Source organism: Bombus vancouverensis, chromosome 17 (assembly GCF_051014615.1).
Source record: "Bombus vancouverensis nearcticus chromosome 17, iyBomVanc1_principal, whole genome shotgun sequence".
In the NCBI taxonomy this organism is placed as follows: domain Eukaryota; kingdom Metazoa; phylum Arthropoda; class Insecta; order Hymenoptera; family Apidae; genus Bombus; species Bombus vancouverensis.
The window spans coordinates 6,591,525-6,613,475 of NC_134927.1; the positions used below are offsets into that span (position 1 = coordinate 6,591,525).

Below are 21,951 nucleotides of genomic sequence, written 5' to 3' on the forward strand. Positions count from 1 at the left end.
GTTTGTGCGAAATACGTCGACTATCAAATTATGCAATCAGTCGTTATCGATCTTTATAGCCTGGCGATCATTCGGATAGAAACTCCTAACGAGTATCGACCGCTGGTTTTACTTGCGTTCTCAAAGATAACTCGAAATTCGTTTACTCGAAGCATCCTGCGTCTCGTTCGCGGTTTTACGTGCTTTTTTCAATCACATTTTTATACATCTCGTGTGCATCGCTTCGTCTTCGTTGTTTATCTGAACTTAGCCTTTGTTCGATCGTCGGATTCTTTCGGTTCGCGCCTAACAGTGTTCGTAATTTGGCATGTGCTTAATCAAATCAGACTCGCCATTGTCAGTGAATGGATCATTGCCTGTACAAGTAGATGATTTCGAAAGAGATGCAAAGGGAGTCGAAATCGAAAGTGCAACATTGGCACCGATTAAAATATCTTCTTGGAGAGAGAACGTTGTCAGCACGTTCAGGCAAACGTTGAGCTGTGTTTTCGTTTAGTTTGGAATTCTTCACGGAAATTTTCTGTCCATCAAAAGTAACGACTACGAGGAAACGAACGTTGGCAGTGAAAGTGGCAACTCGTTTAGCGAAGATTAACAGTTTGATTGTGTTTGGTCGTGCCCGTGGAAAGATCGTTAGAGATACGCTACATACCTATGTATTTCATCTAAAATTCTTGAAATCATTTCGTAATTACGCGCGAAGCAGAGTGATAACTTTCTTCTCGTGAAAACGGTAGCTTTCTTTCGTGTATTACGTTATGTATATTTACGATATTAAGAACAACGTGCAGGAGGCACGGTCAATGTAATTCTTAAACCTGAAGAACATGGATACGTTCATCATCCGTTACGTTTCCAGATCACAAAGGTTAAATGTTTCGTCGTTGATGATAAGTAGAGCGCAAATTTTTATGCATTTATAGGAAATTTAAACGCAGAGTATACACGATACGTCAAAATATATAGGACATTAATTTTTAAATCGTAATACGCTTTTCTACCAAGTCTGTACTTTTTTAATTATATTCTAGAAAACACGAACTCGCACAAGAATGCGTTTAGTAATAATTATCAGGAGAATTAATAGGCCTGTTTCGAGTACGATTCGCTGATAAAAATATGTCTTGGGAAATTTACATTATGCTTCGACGAGTTCGGCTGCACCTTTGCACGAACCGCTCGAAACAACCAATTTCCAAACCAACTTCGCTTTCCTTTTTAGATTTTTCTAATCTCGCGTCAAGATCGAATTTTCTCGTATTTTGTTCGAAGTAAAAATACGTTTTTAACGCTGCGATATATAATTAGATTAGTTGAGTGATATAATTAGACTCAGATTAAAGAAATACCAGAGACTGACACAATTTGCAAAGTATATTTTGTAAAGGCGTTCGTTCATCGTCCGTTGGACCGGGTATTGGCGATACTTCTCGAACAAAACGATCAAAAAAGTAGATCACCGTATGTGACAAGTTATTTCGCCGAGAAATCCTTGAATGTAAACGTAGCTTGAACCGATAGCGTTCGAATCGTTCGTAATCTCTCGTGTATCTTTCACATTGTTACTATTCGCATGTATTATTTATACGCGTGCACATAACAAACATGGACAACGTGGACGATGTGGAGAACGTACAGGTATTCACGAAACTCGATTTTCTATAGGATAACTGACCGTTTGTATTGTCCCTGCAAATCGTTGCGCATAAATATGAATCGCGCGATCGAAGAGGCTGGAGCATGGTACGCGTGTACTATCGGAAAAATTCATGCGGCGTATGAACCGATATTCCGTGCAAATGTAAATTTTATACACATTTTCAGTGACACACATACAAAGAAATGGGGGCTCTACCTTTGTACGTAGAGTCAGTCGACGCCTCGCATCGTACATATACATGCACGTCTCACGTGTTTGTTTCTATTGGTGGAGGAGTTAGCCACTGGCCGCTGATGTAGTAGTAGTACACAGAGCATTCAGTAGTATATAAGGGCGACTCTTTCGTACGACCACGCATAACCGACAGGGAGTCATTCCATGACACGCGTTGCACGCGACCGGGGCAGTCTCTCTTCCTCCGTTTCTTCCTTTTCGTCGTTATTCTTCGGCCGTACTGTGATTGCCGCTTAGTTCGTCAAAGTGGTTCCTAGGGGGTAGCTTGACCCTCACTCTCGCCTTCTTTGCCCCTCTTCTTTTTATCTTTTCTCCCTCTCTCAAGATTCATCATCCTTTGCACAACGATTTTCCGCATTTCTATACGAGCACGCCAGTATCTATCTTTACTATTGAGAAATCTCCTTAACAGATTCGTCGTACTCGTTTGGAATGTCTTTGTCGATGATCGCCACAGGAGGATCGTGGCTGACGTTAATGTTGTCCATGTGCTTGATGTTAATCGTTCTGCTATTGGTGGTCCGACGAGGGAAATTTCTGTATGCCCTAAGAAAAGTGCCATACCCGCCTGCTTTGCCCATCATTGGCAACGCGTATCAATTATGTTGCAGTCCGGAAGGTAAGCGATATGTTTTCTGAGACACCGTCCACTTTGGCTATTCGTAGCATAAGCTGTAGACTCTCTTACAATTTCTTTCAATTTTTGCGATACGTTATTTGGTACGTTATCTATATGTGACTCGACTCTTAGCCTAACTTAATCAAACTGGGAATATTCCTATACAAGATTAATTGCAAAACCGTTTATTCGACCGTTAGTTAAAAAATTTAACGTCTCGCGTAGAACGGCTAGGAGAATGTTTTTTCGAAGAGAAATCTAGCCCTCGTCTCGTCGTTCCCGCGCTACAAATATACCTTGCACACCTATAAATTTAAGAAATCCGTTTTTAGCTGTAAAGTATGAAAACGCTGAATTACACGATCGTTTCTGCGACGATTCGATTCGCGTGTCGTTTCTTAATCCGTTGCTATACAAAGTCGAGTAATATACACGTGGCGTGAATCGTAGATTATGGTTCAAATGTGACAGACACGAATGGCACTCGTGATATAGATTATCCCGAAGAAATTCGTTTTCACAATTGACCACTGTCAAATATAATCTATTCCGACATTTTTCATTTGCCCCGCTAAAGCAATAAATTATTCTGTCGCAGATAGTTGGTGAAAAAATTGTGAGGCAATTTATTAGTTATAATAATTTAAAATAATTAGTTATAATTAAGCGTTATGCGAGTTAACGGTTTAGGGAGTGTGATACAATTGCAGTGACCTGTTTCGATATTACAAGACCGTAGATTTCTACGAATTCGTAGAAAAATTGCAAAAATGAACGCAATAAGAAGTATATAAAATATCCAAAGTAACAGCGCATCCAATAATACTATGATACTCTCGAAAACGTAAATTTGCGTGAAACAATTCAACAGGTAGCCACGGCCCACGAACGCTATTTTACGCAAGCGTAACTGTCGCAGTATTGCTACGTGCTAATCATGTGCACGATTATCGCGTTATGATACACATTTTGGTATTCGTTACCCGTTGCGTATTTGTTCGAAATACGGAGCTCAGAAAATTCCATAATTGGCGCATTTTTGCAACAAGTAGATCGTCAGGTTGATAAATATTATATGGCGAATATATCACATTGGTAAATATTCCTCAAAAATACGAGATATCGGAGATATCCGTGAGATTCGACCACGTACGTAATTCTGCGTGCTCGCGTATTTACTTACTGTTATTTCCAAGTTTGTACAAGATTGCGATAACCTCGACATCAAAGAAATTCGCGCCATTGACCATGCAGGCAGATGCACCGATATCGAGAGCGGAGACATTCGAGGTCGGTATTTCGGTGTCGCGTAACAACAGGTAAACGCGTAATTTACACCGGTGAAAGCTAAATTGCGCGATGCTGGTGCGCTACCGGTACAGTACAGTGGTGCACTTGATACTCCTGATAAATATGCGGCAGATTCGATTACGTAGTTTCGTGTAACACAATGCCGAAAGGAACTGTCATCTACCGCGAACCTTATCTTCGAATAATACACTTATTTCCATAAAAGAGATTAAAAGAGAGCATCTAAATATATTTATATGCGATATCGGGAATTATCTCATTGTAAATACGTATGATTTATAGTAACAAAGTGAAGGATTTCGTAGATAATCACGTACGTTGTTTAGTATTGCTATATAATATATAACATATAACTATTAATATATAGTAAAATAGCGTAGCGAGAATGTTAACCATACGGATCTTTTTTTTGGTGCATCGAACGAATATAAAATATTTTATAATATCGTCAACTTCGTTTCGCGACGACACCTCTTTTTAATACCTTTTTCGCATGGTCCGATAGCAATCGAGAAATATAGACGAAATATAACGGTGCAAAGTATCGGAGTCCATCGGTTCAAGAATTACGCGTTGCAACAGTTCGCGGTTAAACTTCGTTCCGGGGCGCCACTCTTTTTTTAATCTCCCGATAGTATTTGGTGAATAAGGACGAAATATAGAGCGTGTCATAACATGTGGAACCTACTCGAGGAGTGGACACGAGGCGCAGAAGCAACGAAAAAGTTTCGCGTGGACGCGTGTCCCATCCGACCTTCTTTCAAAGTTACAGACATTTTTCTGTTTCAATGGTCCGCGACAGTTTATCTTCGTACGAAGTGCTCGAAATGGCTATCCTCGGCCTGTGTCCAAACTTGCAGCCGGCGTGTCGAACAACTTTGCAATTTTTCAAAAATTCCACCGATAATAATTTGAAGCAAAGTCGGATAGCTGCTGTGCACTGCTCGAGTAGGTTCCATGTTTATAACACGCTCTGTGTAACAATTCTCAGCTTAGAAATCCATTGACCGTAATCAATATATGAATCGATACGGCAAAAAGTCATAAACATAACAGTTTCGAGTCCGTTGATTTACACCAATTTAAAAATCGCGACCGATATATCAATCGACTTGGTAAATATCATTTTGGACAACGTGTTTGGACTTCCGGTGACCGGAGAAGTAATAGCCCAGTTAATACTACGACGATAATGTTCATAATGTCAACAGTGACTAACGCTATCTTATATCACCAACGGTCTATCTCCAATGCATAAGATAGGGTAAGTTACACACGATAGAGTGGGCTAAAAGTACCAAAATTTGACGAGCCATAATTTCTCAATAAACGAACGTCGACGTTTAAACCCTGCACCGCGATTCTACTCGTCGATCGCTATCAGATCGTGCGAAGAAGGTTCAAATAAAGATTTGCTACCCCAAAAGGAAGTTTAGCCTAAATGTGTTAAGATATAATCTAAAAATATTATATAAAAGCTATCTTTGCGCTTCACCTTTGCCCCTCTTCCCACAAAAAAAAAAAAAATAACTAAATCGAAGATATAGAATGGAATTTTACAAAAGTTACATGGGCCTGATATATCTACATAAGATTAAAAAATAGTTTATCGTTATCAACCCTTTTATTCCAAAGTTACGAATGGGTAAATTTTCTTTCTCGATTAAACAAACGAGCATTATAACGAACATGGTATAATAACGTAATGGTTCTACCTACTCGTAAACTGGTTTCATTATCTCCAGAATTATCTAATAATTTTACACTCGATCATGAATTCCTGCTATCTATCGAATGGTACATTCGTGATATTGGCCTAAGAAGGACGCTGCATCGGTATCTTTTAAACCGCACACGTAGGCGCCAGTGATCGATAACGTTCTGCTATCTCTTTGTTGTTGAGAAAATTCAAGATTTTAATTTCAATTTGGCGCGCAAGTATAGGCAGAATTCTCCGCGGGTATTTCAGGAACTATGAGGGAAAAGTTGTTCGGAAACACGCGGCTGGTAACACATTCGAAAATCATGAAATAATCGTCGAAAATCGAATAGGTGGTACTGGCACGGGAAGTTGGAACTTCGAAGAAACGGTTTTTCGTATGCATCGGTCTAATAATTCATTTTCAACGCGTATCGAAAGTAGCGGTCATCGTGAATGATAAAGTTCGATGTTTGGAAAACGACTTTTAATTCGGTTGGGGAAAGGCGCTCGCGAACCAGACGTTCATCCGACGTGCACTGGCGAAACAAACAGAAAGTTACGAGAAAGAAAGAGGAAAAAAGAAAGGAGAATTTATCCACCTCTGCCCGCTGAACGCTAAAGATAAATGGTTAGCCTGTCGCGCATAACCAGACGAAGAAAAAAGCGGGTCGAGGTCGTTCGCGGCCTGAATAACGTTATGATTCTTGTATGCAATTACACGTGGCGCGAAAAAGCAAAAAGTTCTTAGCAATAACGATGATTTTAAGAAATCGTTTAACCACCGATACTCTCGTTCGGATATAAACCGTACATGATGTTGTGTAATCAATATGTACATGTATCTGTCGCGTAATTATAGTTGGTATTATATCGATACCGAATTAATTACTAAGGGAACATTATCCTAGCGTGACATAATTTGGATGAAATTTCCTAGAGATTAGCAAGTACGTTCCCAATGAACGATGACACCACTAGCGTACCAGAGAAAGCAAACGGTGGCGATGACTCGAATTCACCATGATCCGAAGGAAAGCGTAAGCGTCTCGTTCGCGCCAAGGTCTACGAGAGAGTATGCTTGTTCTTTTTGTTACGAATCATTACTACTCGATGACCTCGCGTTGCATTTTTGCCGGTCAACGTCCGGTCAGTGTCAGCGTACAGTCACTTCTCTTTTGCTAGAACTGCAATACCAGTCTTTCTGGTTTGGATCTATCCTGTTCCTTCACTTTGCAACATTTTCATTGCTTTAGAGAATAGCGTATAACGACGATCGTATTGTGGCGCTGCAACAAATTTTGAATTCGGTAAAGCCGTCGAATCTTTAGAAATAGTTCGAGCAATCAACAAGACTGTTTGTAACAAAGGAAAACCTAACGATGCGCAGTTTTTTGGAATCAGCTTACCTTCTTTCTCTTTTCTTAAACTTGCCACGCTTTATCGTTCGATTGCCTGCGAACCGTTAACCGGGCACTCGAACGTCACGAGCGGTCGCCTCAGGGCCTGTTGCTACCTGATATGACGGCGACATAGGGTTAGGTTAGGGTTAGGTTTGACTTTCTCTTCCTTCGAAATATCCACTCGTCGATTACTCCTTCTCTTCGCTTCGTCCATCTCGAGAAAATGCCAAGTCAGGAAATTCGAGTGTCCACACCCCCTGCCTAGCAACTGGCCTAACTTCCACCATTTTTTTGTATCGCCAGTCTGTAATAGAACTTCAACGAGTTTCTTCTACAAATCTACCTATGTCCCGTGGCTTTTTCTCAATCTGCCTTACGCTTCGAAGAAACTCGATTGCGTCGAGTTGGTCTTCGATGTAGTCGAGCGAGAGTTGTGCGAACGATCCTCCCGTATTGCACCAGACGTTGTTCTTAAGAACTTGGAACGCATCGGCAACCCGATATGTTCCTGCCGCCTGAATTGGGTCGGTCAGATACTTGGAAAACATATGGTTTCAGCAAGATGGGGCTACGTCTCATACGACGCGCGATACTATCGTAATCTTGAAAGAAATTTTTCCCATATTGTGACAGAAAGTCATTAAATTCTCTCTCGCTCTCTTGACCTAAGCAGACTTTTTCCTTGGGAAAAGACGTTTTCTCTTACCCGGATGTGCTTTCACCAATCTTCGAGATAAATTTAACGTGTACGTGTTGCTAACTATTTGTAGCAACTAGCTACTTGTTCGCAGAGCATTCCAGGATTTTTCTGAGGTCATCGTTACGAACATACCGCGAACCATTCACAACTGTGTCGTGTATTATCGACTGCATTGATCCTATTTTTTTAATGCGGCTGTCAGCTGCTGTTCCTCGTAATTCGATGCCATACGTCCAGATAGATTCTCTGATAACTTTGTAGATTAATAGTTTGTTTTCAGGATTCAGATAGGGTTGTCTTCCTGCGAGCTAATACGCGTGTCCTCTTGTTATTTTCATTTATTCTATCTTCTTTCATACGTGGTGTCTCCCTGTTAGCCTCTTGCCCAGGTACGTTTCGTGATATTTTACCGTTTTCCACGGTGGTATATTTTTGTGGTTTCTCTAAAATTTGTAAAGCAGTGAAAATCATTTGGCCAATGTCCTATCTCGCATATACATAATTGGAAAGATTCGACTAATAAAAATATACATACATATTTATCTTATTTTAGGTAGAAATTATTTCTCAGTAAAATGATAGCGCTTCTTTTATGACACCCTGTACATACATACTATCTTATTTAAACGATTTCTATAGGTAGTTATGGATCGTTAAGGATATAGAAACTTGGAGGAAGAACGAAATAATAGAGAGAACGGCGAACATATTATAACTTTTTCCGGATCGAACAATCGTTGTCAAACGCTGTGCATCGTCTTCTTAACAAGTAGGTAATTCGCGCCACGAGGCTGAAACGAGCTTAGAGATACGGCAATGACTTGATTGGCCGCGATGATTACTGCAAAAAGTCTGTTTCTGTACGAACAATGTCTGGGGTCAACGACCGCTGCAAATCACATGGAAACATCGACGATCTTACAAAACTGCGACACTTTCGATCTCCACCTCATTTCAGATAAGAATATTTCCTTCCAGACCTTCGTGAATCTCTTCTTTGTTCTGTTACTCTGTTGTACGAACTGTCTCCTTCTTCTTTCTATATCGCAGGCCCCTTCGTTCCCACGTCTCGGTGCACTTCTCCGATCAGTGCTTCGAGGTCCCTAAAGTTTCTCTCGCATAATACACGTCTGCTATTTGACTTTGTTTTCGAGTTACAGCGAGTTTTATGTTGAAATAATCCTACAGAGGGCGGCAGGCGGAGACAGAAGGAAGCAGTTGAGCTAATGTGATTTACCTTATTTACAAGCAGAACGCAATATCTGACATTGAACCTTGTATTCTAATTCTTCGTCTCAGTATCTCACGCATAAATAAATAAATGCCAGATTATTAAATGCGAAGGTATGCAGATTTAGTTTGATAAAGGAAAAACTCGCTATAACTCGAAAACAAGGTCGGATAGTCGTACGATTATGTGAGCGAAATCCATCGCCTGAGTATTCGGGACAAAGATCAAAAACTGCACATAACTTGCAATTTCTCTGAAACTCGATATTAGAGAATCTGATGTGAGCAAAAGTCTGTTTATCGAGTCTTGTTTAGTATTTTCCCCACTCCGTGGCTCGATTTCAATCGATCACTGAATGAATTTCACTAAAAACATAAGGAACATCCAGTGTAGCAGCGTGTAGCATTATTATATTATGCAGCGTAACTATAGTTGAAATAAAAAAAAATTACACTCGTACTTCAAGATTATATCTGCGTGTCAGAAATCTATTTAATCCTGTACAACTAGTAGTTGGCCCAAAAAAAATTTTACGTGAGAATCTACCCCTCTCCCCGGAGGATGTGTCTATTCGACATTCCTTCGTTATTTGGCGAGTCGAAGAAGCAATACGAAACCGTCCAATATCATATAAAACATATACCTTCCCTGTTTATTTTCTGAATTGCTTTCCAATCACATTGATCAAACTTTCAACCGATAACTTATCTTTGTGCATTACATTTACAAATTACCGACCGAAATTCGGTATCAGTTCGTCGATAACAAAAAGTCGCAACGAACTACCTCCGATAAAAATTTCCCTAGGAAAATTAAAAAGATATTACTCTTATTAAAGATTTTGTTCGTCGTGTTTAGTATTAAAGAAAGGACGTTTATGTGTTACAGAAGCCTTCAAAAAGATGCTGAAATGGGGAAAAGAGTTAGGTGATATGTATTTGGTTTGGGTAGGCATGCGACCGTTTATCTTCCTCTACAAAGCAGAAGCGATACAGCCACTGCTAAGCAGTAGTGTTCACATCGATAAAAGCTTGGAGTATGGATACTTACGACCTTGGCTTGGTTCCGGTTTGGTAACAAGCACTGGTGAGTACTACAAGGAACCACTTAATACGATCCGTAAGTTTCTATCTCGCGTCCATTTAATCCTGCTTCGCTCCTCTGGTCATTTCTCGTCCAATCGTATTTTGCTAATGTCAAAAAATATTTTCAATTTAGACTCAAGAAAAATTGGTCGAAAGACCAGGCCAGATAATAATTAGCGATTCAACTGTCGAAAAAACAGTATTCCGCATCTAGTCGAGTACCATAGCACGTTAAACCTTTGCAAGAATGAAAAAACTCGCACATGTCGAACCTACCCACGCCCAAAGGTTCACGCGAAGAAGAAACGATACGTTCGAAAGCGATGAAAAAAAGTTCTACAGGTAGATCGAATCAGCCCGATCTACTTGGCCGGCCACTAATTTCTGGAGGCTACATTTAACCGTTGCATGCCAGCATTTTTTCGGTTGAGAAATTTCAGCAGATTGCCAGCCAGACAACCAGTAGCAAAAATTTGTGTGACGAACGAACTCGAGTCGAGTTCTTTATAACGTTCTACTGTCTGAATATTTTTTATGTTCTACGGTACCTCGAACAAAATATTCCTCGGAATTTTTAACCTGCACCCAAAGCGAAATTGCGTGAACGCGAAGAATTGATTAGGTCGAAGAAACGTTGAATGACATAACAGCTCTTTTTTAATCAAATTCGTGTTTTCAAACTCACAAAAATGCATTAAGAATCTAGATTCCGAGAATAGAATTTTATCTTGTGATCAATTAAAAAAAAATCGATTAAATATGCATGTATGAAAACTTTGTGCACTAAAACGATAATATCGCGGTCCACAATATACGGTCGGTAAAGAAGTAATTCTTGGAGAAAAACATCGATGTTTTACAATGGCTAGCAAGGTCAACTGACCTAAATATAATAGAAAATTATTGGGATATGCTCGCAAGAAGACTTTACGAAGATGGACGGCAATTTCAGAATATAAATAATTTGAAAAACTGCATTGCCCACAAATGAGAAAAAATAGGTCAAAGTGAAATCGAAATGCTATTTAGATCGTTACAAATCAGAATGATAGCAGTTGTAAAAAATAAAGGAAGCTATACGAAATATTAACATGGTAATCTTTGATAAACACGAGTAAATTTTCACTCTTGAACAGCGTTTGAACTGTCATTTTGACCGACTGAAAATTCTGACCATATTTGTAAAAAAATATTTGTTTCCACTTCAAAACTATAAAAAGCTAACTTAACTTGTTAAGTTAATGAAATATATCTCTGTATTTTTGTTCGTTATTCAATAAAATTTTCCAGATTTATGCCACCTGCTATCTTTTTGTCCGGAAGTACACCATTAACCATTTTCTCATTGTGACTCTTAATTTAAACCCTTTTGATTCATTTCTTTAACCTTCCACAAGAATAACCGAGAGAAAAAGAATGAAAAATTAAACGTAATAAATCGTCCACCATGTTCTAGGTGAGAAATGGCATTTTCGCAGGAAATTGCTAACACCAACCTTCCACAGTGGTCTTCTGGAAGTATACTTGAAGACGGCAATCAGAGAAGCCCAAATATTAATCTCGTGCCTAAGTCAGGAAGTCGATAAACCAGAATTCGACATTGTTCCTTATGCCAAACGAGCGGCGTTGGATATAATATGCGGTAAGACTACTCAATATTGCGTATCGTCGCTCTAGTTCTTGACTATGAAAATTGATTTTAAAGTTTATGAGAGTACATTTCATAATACATACAATACCGTGAATAATTATAAACTCAACCTCATTTTTTGATTTTTCATAATATCAAAACAAAAATTAGCAAAATCGTATATGTATAATTCCATATTATAATATAAATATAAATATTATCTTTCTGTCATATAACATCTCCTGATATCCTCTAGCGTTCAATTTACTCTTTACAAAAACAATTTTACTCAACATATCCAGACGTGATATGTGGTTTCACGGAAACATTGAAGGAATAATGCAGAAAATGTGTTTGAGTCTATAATTATTCACAGCACTGTATATATATCAAGCGCGATATTTTCAAATAGAGCGAAGGAGAAACGCAAATCGATTGTGCGTATTGTCGCATGATCACGGATCTGCATTCCAAAGTGCATATGATGCAATCAGTATTGATCGCCATCACGGATGACTATTTCCACCGGTAATTTTTCATAGCGATCGAATAATTATTCGTACAAAACATACTATACAAAATTTATAGAGTTATTCCTAGAATAAATTAGTTTGTAAATTTCGCTGATTTAACAACGCTTATTATCATGTATAAGTAGACATTAAAATATTACATACGGGTGGAAAATTCATTACGCACAATTAGAAACAGCGACTGTGTTATGAAACTGCGAACGACAGTGAGAAAACATGACGCTTCGTTCTCAGTAGTCAGGAATGTCGACGAGTTTTCTTATCATCCTTCAATTTCAAGCCAACCATGATAATGGTCCTGTCAGAGTTTGAAGTTTTCAATTGTCTCTTCTTGCTCCTCATTTTTCGATCATTCTTATGACGAAGCAACGCAGTGTATTTATGATCCAACTTCTTTTTACCGCGCCTTACGTAACTTCTGTAATAACAAGATTTATTTTTACATCAGATACGCAACGTGAATAATTCAGTTAACTTATACGCCTCCCTTACACGCAATCATTTGAATTAACTACGTTATTTTTAGAATTGTATGTATTGTTTCAAAGCGCAAGACTAATCACGTCTTTTTAATCATACGTCGGAAAAGAAAAAAGTAAATACCTACAACAAACATTGTTTACTTCCAAATAAATTATTAGAAAACGTAAATATAACGTGTCATTTTATTCAACTCTTCCTTATCAAGGGAAGTATACTATTTACTAATTTAAAAAAGAGCCCAATGCATCATAAAATAGTAAAGAAGAATTTTGTAGCTTCTGCTAAAAGCAGATAAAATAGTTTGTAATGCCTTACGGTGACTACCCTGCATAGTAATACTGTACTTTTTTAATGAATAAGTATGGTTTTGTCCTCCTCTTCATACTACTCATTAATATTCATATATGACATTATTTTATTACTGCCAGGTAATTAAGAAAGATTTATCGCTATTTTTATGGACATAAAGAAAGGTGCAAAAAATGTGGAGGAAAAGCCGCTAGATTCATAATAATTGCGCTTATACGCGTTATTTATTATTTATCAAAGATGGTAATACTATACGAAAAAATTAGAAAATTTCAGTTTCGTTATTACCGTGACTTTTCATTATGCAATTTTGATTTTCTTTTGCTCGACACTTTCGATCTCCGCTTCTTTTTTGGTTTCGATAATTCAATTATACGCTGAGTGGCTAGCAAAAAAATTCAAATTACCAGTTATTTAACGATAAACGTATCTCACAGTAGCAAATTGAACGATTAGAATCGAATAGTGAATTTAATAACCTGTCTAACTTAAGTCAACCGTTATTATCATTAATTTGGTACAGTTATTTCATCGGCAAAAATGTCCCAAACTACCAGAAATAACAGGAAGCAATCAGAGTTTTTAAAGAGCAACACGAAAGTGATACAAAACGGCGGAAACAATAAGCTTGTAATTCGTTAAAAATTATTTCGACGAGAAGCGCGTTAAAGAAAAGGATACCAACCGACGGCCGTGAGAGCACCAGGCGCAACGTATCCAATTGGTTTAGGGGGATACTGATAAGGAATCCGTGGCTTAGAAAGCTCAATAATACGTGACGATGCTTTCGGAATCTGTACTGAATTCGGCCGTGTCTGAGTCAGCTTTTCTTCAATGGTTCGAACGCGTGGTTGGGCTAACTGATTAGTGCGATCTGTTATTTCGTATAGAAGTGCCGATGCCTTTACCTGATGCAGAAAAGGAATCGACATAAAAGTAGATCGACGCTTCGCGATAGTTCAAGTAATAGGAGTTTGGCTAAAGTTCGGTTAATCAGGCGTTACTAAAATTTCTTTAGTGGAAAATGAAATTCATATAAGCGGAGTTTCGCTATGAATCATATTTTTCAATGTAGATATGGTTTTAGATGTCATGATCGATCGATTATGATGTCGTGATCGAAGTCGTACACCTACGTGACTAGATTCCAAGACGATGTCATTGTAGGCCTTAGTCGTCTTCGATTTTGCAATTTTCGATGAAACATTCAACGCATTGCGTTTCGCTGTCTGTTTCCGAGAAATGTCTTCAGGCAGATGATCGGACGCCGAAACTGACTTGTCATTGTTCGGCTTTTCTTGTGATTTTGTGAATTTGCTCACGAATGTCTTGCTAAAGCAACTAAACGATTCGTCCGATCCCCAGTGACGAGTAGTGAGCAACATAGCCATTTCCTCTTGATAACATGTGTATGACACTTAAAAAATTTTGTACATCGTAAAAAACTTCCGTTTTTATTTATCGATTCTTCTCCTCGTGTGGCATCTTATGCACAGGGCATCTTTCAAACAACAAAGAATCAAACGTTTCCATTGCCTCCTTCAACTATAATAGAATTTTGTTAACCTTAATTCGTCTCTTGTATCAATTTGATACCATACGATAAATATAAAAAAGTAATATGCTCTACATATCTCTGTACTACGTGTAAACTATACGAATAATCATACAGGAAGCATTTCCATTTATTTTATCTTCCAGTTACTTTTGTCTTCTACCATTGTAACACACAAGTTGAAGTTAACTAGATTAGAATAATTTCATCAATTTAAACAATAGGCTTTTACTGCGCTCTTTCTTATTGTTAGACAGATTGGTATACTGGGAATCAATTTAAACAAATCTCCATTCACGACTATGGTCACCTTAGTCAAAGGGATGAATTGTGAAAAACTTCGCGTAGCTTCGATAGTCTACGCGCGGTGCTCTCGATTCTGACCAATTAGTCTGAATCCCTACATTACGTACTTTGTTCCGTGCAACCAGCATCGTACAATTAATTCTCACGAATGATCTTAAACGTAATATCCGCCCTAACTCCGAATGTTTGTACAAACAAATCGTAAATTACCCCGAGAAAAATATAAAAGAAAGAAACAAAAATATTTAGGAAAATTTTTTACATCTTTGTTTTCTAACATTACAGATAGTTCCATGGGATGTAACATTAATGCGCAAAAAAATTTTGAAAACGAATATGTGCTGGCTGTGAACACGTAAGAGTATTTTCTACTAAACGCACATTAGAGCAAATGTCAAGTATGCCATTTATACATATATCTCTTCCAGATTAGCTTCCATCTCGCAAAGAAGATTTCTAAATGTGTGGATGGCTTTTGACCCGATCTTTAAGCTAACAAGCTGGGGTAAAGAGTACGATCGGGCACTTCGTATTACTCATGGATTCATTAACAAAGTAAATACATATAATTTTTCCTTCTACTTTTCTCTTGGCTCTTTCTAGCCATTATCTGCTTGATCCGCACATATGAGGATTAAATTGAACTTCGAAAAATTAGTTTCACTAGCAATACGACGACAATTTTAGAAATCAATAATTTTGCGTCCCCTAAAGTAATGTACTCCTGAAAAATACTAATCTCTGTACGATATTTATATCATTATCGTTTATGAAATTTCTCTTACTCGGAAAATTCGACAAGACCTTTACAATCCATAATATAAACGCACAGTAGAAAATAACTTGTTAATTAACTTAACTTTATCTAAATTTTAAATCCAATATGCCTAGATAATCGCGGAAAGAAAAGCCGAGTGGAAAGCCAAAAAGGATGAGAATTGCCATGAACGGTCTCATAAACGTCAAGCTCTGTTAGACTTATTGTTGGAATTATCGAAAGATGGAGAAGTACTTAGTGACGTTGATATCCGTGATGAGGTGAATACGTTTATGTTCGCGGGTCACGATACCACTGCGACCAGCATATCCTGGTTCCTGTATGCATTAGGAAGACATCCTCAGTACCAGGTAATTTTACACCGCATACTTCTACATGTCCTGCAACCGATGATACGATTAGAGAAGAGATGGTTTTACATGATAAAACAAGTTGACAATATAGAGCAAAACTTTTTCACATATGGCTTTCCAAGAAAATTACTTTACATATTTATTGATTTCGTTGTAGATTAATAATCTCTACTTATGTATATGTTTGTTGTACTAAATAATGAAAACACTTGGATGGATAAATTTAATACGCATATCGAAATTATGTATTGTTATATATAATTGGTTTTCAATAAAGTGTGTAAAATGCTCACGACAATTTCTAAATAACGAAATTTACAATGTATAAATATCTTGTTTTTCTCTATATTTTCCCGATGTGTAATATATATAAATATAATTAAATGTTCCCTAATTATTAAATTACTATGTACCTTTGTCACCTCTCATTTTAGGAAAAAATTCTTGAAGAATACTACGAGGTAGCAAAAGCGGAAGAATTATCTCTAGACATACTAAGCAAATTAACGTGGTTAGAAGCGTGCATAAAAGAATCTTGGAGAATTTACCCAGTAGCACCACTCATCGCAAGACAAATTTATCACCCTATTACCATTTGTAAGTATAAATGTACACAAAGATATGTTTTCAGTGATAGAAAATTTGAATAAAGTAATTCGTTTCTAGTGGGACATGAAATTCCAGTAGGATCGACGGTTCTGGTAAATTCGTTCCTTCTTCATCGGGATATTCGATACTTTCCAGAGCCAGATACTTATCGACCAGAACGATTTCTTCCCAATGGACCAAAATATCCTTCTTATGCTTTCATTCCCTTCAGTGCTGGCTCTCGTAATTGTATAGGGTGGAAATATGCCACGATGATCGTCAAAGTTCTTATTTTGCATATATTGAAAAATTTCCAAGTCAAGTCCTTAGATACAGAGGATCAACTTCGTTTCACTAGTGAATTGGTATTACACAATGCTAATGGACTTCGTTTAAAAATTACACCACGAAAATAGGGAAGTCTTGTTTAATTTTATTGCAGCAATATATACGACTGAGTGAAATGAAAAGATCGAAATAATATATATATATATTATTATAGTGAAATGGAAAGATCGAAATAATATATAATAATTATATATTATTTCGATCTTTTCATTTCACTATAATGATATATATATATATATATATATATACATACTTTGAACTGTAAGCAAAAGGCTGATTTTTTCTGCATATCAATGTTAGAGAGACCATATTTTGTGATAACAATAATGATGCTAATTTATGTTATATTCTTATGTTTATCACGACAGTCATTCGTATTTATTTAAGAGCAAAAAAATATCATAAGAAATTAGTTTGATAGAATTTGTATAATGATCAGTAGGAAATATCTATCTGTAAATTATATAAACATTAAGCATTGACTGTATATTGTACAAATCGTATTATATTGTTGTGGAGCTTAAGAGTCATAATAATCAAAGTTTTTGTATTCCTTTTATACAATTATTTTATGTCTTTCAGATGTTGCCACATTAAGTTATTACAATTGTATCTCTAATTTTATATGTTAACAGCCATTTGCGTAATTGATAAAAATTTTGTTATTAGTAAGTAGGTTTCTCGCTGCAATTATAACTATTTTGAAGTTCTAACTCGTTGAGAAGGACTTGTGTAATATATGTATGTAAGGCTACTTTAAGTTTAATCGATGTTTATCTATAATGGCAAAGGATGCAAAATGCTAGGACATTGTATTAGTGTACTGACTAATGACTAGGAAACTGTTGGTTATCTCGAAAGTGATATTAAATTTCGTGTATATTTTCTTATTAGATAGCTATAATACTTCGTTACTAAGTACTTTGCAATTATAATTATAATCATAATTATAAAAGCATAATTGTAATATTGTGATATTTTATAATATCTATAGTTTATAAGATGAAAATATGAGTAAGATGAAAATATGATAGGATATTATACATTTTTATTTAATAAATAAAGCACCATGTATAACGACAAAAAATTTTGATTCCTTACAGTGCAATAGCCAAACTATAGGTAACATTATCAAGTAGTAAGTTCTCATTTAAAATTATTGTTCCATACCTATGTCCATAATTAGTCCATGTTCGATGTTCATTGAATCGACATTCTATAATCCGGCTCTTGACAGATGTTTTAGCAACGAACACTGAATGCGAACGTCGATTTTATCGATTTCTCGTAAAACAGGTATCCTATTAAGAAAATAGAATATATGTATAATATTTCACACACTGTTAATTATTCCAAGATATTTTCTTAGATTTCCTTTCAGACATTCTTAAAATATCATAAAAATCCATCATAAATCATTTAGCAAGTTGTAGAAGTTATATGTTAGCAGCCTAAAATAAAAATGGAATACATTAGATAAACATTCAAATATGTACGTATACATACATATATATATTTTATACACAGTAACATATGTTTTTATTTCTTGTTATACCAGTTCATCAAGATCAATATCTGAGATATCCAGAGACAAAACTGATTCCTTATACAAATTAGTTTCAACATCAGCTATGTCCTCTGTTTTATTAGACTCTTTGGTATCGATATCGATATCGATATCCTCATTGACCTGCATATTATCTTGCTGCTTCGTCTCACTTCTAAATAAAATATATCATTTAAAATATATTACTATATTTTTATTGCTGCAAACAATGAAAGCTTTAATATATGTGTAGAGAATGCTTATATATATACTTCTCTTTTTTTGGGTTTATACTCTCTAATCGAAATAGCTCCGCAATTTTCTGCAGATGGCATTTACTTCTTTTTTTTATCGATGGTATTTCAAAAATTTCTTTTAAATAATTTTCCACAGGCGGTAATGGTTTATCTGGATTAATAGCACGATACGATAACATATCCCATCTATGTTGTACACCAGGATTTGGCATGCATCCTGGTAAAAAACATTGACACCCATCGATCTGACTATCATTTCTGTTTAATGTAATGTAAATGTGTAATCATATAGAGGATGGTTAATTATATATACCAAAATACTAGTATCCTTACTCTGTATCCGTTAACATCAGAGAATCTATTAAACTATCTATAGCTTCATTTTGTGGAGTATTTAACTGTTTAATTGTGGACTTCATGGATCTTGTTTCCATGATCCTTCGATCTTCTGCAAATGCTAATTGTATTTCTATCAAGCACTGTATACAAATATAAATAACACGTTAAACAATATATCAGAAGATAATATAATATAATAAAAACACATATTTTACAATACCCATGGTTCATCAGGAATATCAATACAAGGAAACAATGCAACCATTCTAGGCACGCTACCTTTTTTATAAATTTTTCTCACAATAGCAACTGAATTTGTTTGATGCATTGCTTGCACTAAACTATAAAACGGTTTCACTACATTCTAAAAAATCAAGATAGATATGTAGCTTAATTCGATATAAGTAAAATAAGTATAATAAGTAAAATATTAAGACATACATTTGCATCACTATTGGGTAAAATAACAGAACTGGAACTTTTGTAAAAACACTCCAAATCAACATTATTTCTGTCTGTAAACCCGTAAATTCGATAACTTCTTTCAGTGTCTTTATGTCTCATATTCCTCTCTAAACCCTCTACATTTACAATAAAATAATATACTGATGATAATATACTGATTATAATACTTATAGTAATAAAAATAAATTAATATATACCAGGTACTGAAATAAAAACTCCTCCATATTTGTATCCCTTTTGAATGTTATCTGCTGTATAAGGAACCCTCTGTCTATCTAAGTATTTTGTTTCTGATCGGAGCTTTTGATTACCTTTGGCTTTTTTCCACGATGGAAATTTTGTTGTTCTTACCTAATAGAAACAGCAATATTAAACTACAACAGTCATAATATAACATAATACACATAAATAATTTCTTGCTCCACAATTTCTCCTTACCTTAGCATAAGAAACAACTGGTATTTTTTTATCAAGTAACTCTAAGCTATAATAAGATGGAAATGGTTTTGATGGTATTGGTGTATAAAATTTCATATCTGATATGGCATTATCAAACGTTATATGGTAACCATTAATCTAGTAAATAAAATAGATTAAATAATGATCCACAGTAACATATTATAAAAATAGATAGTTTAACAGATAAAACCTTTTCATTGACATCATTAAGAAGGGTTTCACTAAGTGTAGGAGTAGGTGATGTAGTTGATTCTGATCTGAAAATAATAAAATTATAAAATTAAATTATATAAAATAATTTATATAACAAAATTAAAATAGATGTTTACAGTGTGATTAATATAATTTTGTTTGTTGAAAGCTGATCTGCAATTTTATCTGCTTGAAATTGTGAAATAATATCTGGATCTTCGTTAAAATCGGACATCAAAACGATTTTCCTCGTAGAAGGAAGAAAACTAAAATAAGAAATATATTGTAATTGATATTATAATACAAATTGGAATATTTCCATTTTTACTACTTCCACGGGTACAATCATAATATATTTAAACATACGTGTTTTCTTTCATAAATAACACTGCAGCCTCAAGTGCTTCAATCCAATTAGAACAATGGTTTGTACCTTTTAAAGCCATACATTTTTTTACAAGATCCCATTTTGGAATCTGAAAATCTGTAAATTCTTCTACATATTCTGTACCCAAACGATTTTTTGTAACACCGGAACCCATTAACATTATTGCAACTTCATCTTTTGGTGTGAAGAAAATCTAAAAAATACCAAATATTAATAATTGAAAATAAATAACATTAAATTAAAATTTTATAATACCATTTTCTGAATTTTTCGCTTGGCAATATGTTTTGCTTTCTCCAATAAGGAATGATTATTTTCTATATTTGGATTTGTTATTCCAATATTTATTAATAGTACTAATGATTCCTGAAAATAACATTAACATGTTTCTTGTATTATATTATGTGAATGGCTCAATTATATTGATATTCGACCATAAGTTTAAAAATGCATAAATTTAAAAGAAATGAATTAATAAAATATATTTTTAAAGGTGATAAAATATAACCTTTCGTGCTTTCGGTGGCATTTTGCACAATTGGAATTAATATATGCTGCTCTCAACAATATTTGTGTTTAAAAATCCTAAAAAGGAAAAAAATTATAGTTAATTACAAAATGAAGATTAATTACTATTCGGGGAAAAAATGTTCTAATCACTGTTGCGGAAAAAGGACGTATATTTTTAACAACTATTGTGGAAACATATAAATTATCTTGATAAGAAATTTCTTTTATGCGTTATATCATATTAGAAAACTTGAACCAATTAATTGTATACAATAAAATCTATATTTTAGTTTCCATATCTTTAATAGCTGGGCAAAACAAAATAAGTCAGACCTGTTAGTCTTTAGCGGTGTCGAAAGCACTTATAATATTTAATGGTGATTAAAATGCTGATACAAAATGGTGATTAATAAATGATTAAATAAAATGCAGATATGTAAAAGTGTAGAAATGATGATAACGTCGAGATAAAAGTACTATATAGTAATGATGGGATAACGTAACGATACTCATTTCACAAATTTCAACAGTAAAATGTCATCCCGCGCTATGTGACTTTTGTCAATTGCGAGTGGTGGGGACTTTGCAATATTTTACACCAATAGGAATGCTCGATTTGACTTTACAATATTTTGCACCAATAAGAGCGTCTATTTCCACATATGAGCGCGCGCTAATTTAGTTCATCCAAATACTTAAATTGGTAAGATTGATGAATAGAAAATATATTTAAGGCAATGTTCATTAACAATTACGAATAAAATTATGTTCTTAATGAAATGTTTTTATATTTTATACGCGTATAGCTGCTATTATTCAATAAAATATGGTATTGGTAAAAATACGATTACGATATATTATTTCATTATTCGTACTGTTATTAATAAATATATTTCAATAATTCAAAAATATTCACAAATAGAAAAAGATGGAAAAATGTCCTATCCTGTCTTTTAAGAGTCTCTGTTAA

The 21,951-nt window shown here is 35.3% G+C and overlaps 3 protein-coding genes across 4 annotated transcripts; 1 reads left to right on the plus strand and 2 right to left on the minus strand.

The window, feature by feature from the left end:
• The first annotated feature begins 2,326 nt into the window (after positions 1-2,326).
• On the plus strand, positions 2,327-17,854 carry LOC117165994 (cytochrome P450 4C1). The gene is made up of 8 exons (XM_033349547.2): positions 2,327-2,513; positions 9,746-9,943; positions 11,399-11,584; positions 15,044-15,113; positions 15,187-15,313; positions 15,650-15,886; positions 16,324-16,486; positions 16,556-17,854. The coding sequence occupies exons 1-8, from the start codon at positions 2,327-2,329 to the stop codon at positions 16,891-16,893; spliced, it is 1,506 nt and encodes a 501-aa protein (XP_033205438.2). The 3' UTR covers positions 16,894-17,854.
• LOC117165995 (uncharacterized) lies at positions 8,300-15,189 on the minus strand. The gene is made up of 4 exons (XM_033349549.2): positions 14,034-15,189; positions 13,583-13,805; positions 13,186-13,282; positions 8,300-12,523 (listed from the first exon to the last, which is right to left on the minus strand). Exons 1-4 carry the CDS (start codon positions 14,286-14,288, stop codon positions 12,343-12,345), a joined length of 756 nt encoding a protein of 251 aa, XP_033205440.2. The 5' UTR covers positions 14,289-15,189; the 3' UTR covers positions 8,300-12,342.
• Positions 15,510-21,528, minus strand: LOC117165993 (X-ray repair cross-complementing protein 5-like). Of its 2 annotated transcripts, XR_013060604.1 has the most exons (15): positions 21,315-21,528; positions 20,980-21,056; positions 20,727-20,837; positions 20,450-20,664; positions 20,221-20,349; positions 20,082-20,148; positions 19,871-20,008; positions 19,630-19,783; positions 19,409-19,548; positions 19,188-19,331; positions 18,962-19,107; positions 18,644-18,886; positions 18,381-18,546; positions 17,996-18,276; positions 15,510-15,916 (listed from the first exon to the last, which is right to left on the minus strand). XR_013060604.1 is itself a non-coding variant. In XM_033349546.2 (14 exons), exons 2-14 carry the CDS (start codon positions 20,998-21,000, stop codon positions 18,262-18,264), a joined length of 1,689 nt encoding a protein of 562 aa, XP_033205437.1. In that variant the 5' UTR covers positions 21,001-21,056; positions 21,315-21,528; the 3' UTR covers positions 17,857-18,261. The 2 variants fall into 2 exon arrangements, 1 of the variants encoding a protein (XP_033205437.1); XM_033349546.2 differs by lacking the exon at positions 15,510-15,916 and having other exon boundaries at positions 17,857-18,276.
• Between the last annotated feature and the right edge of the window lie 423 nt (positions 21,529-21,951).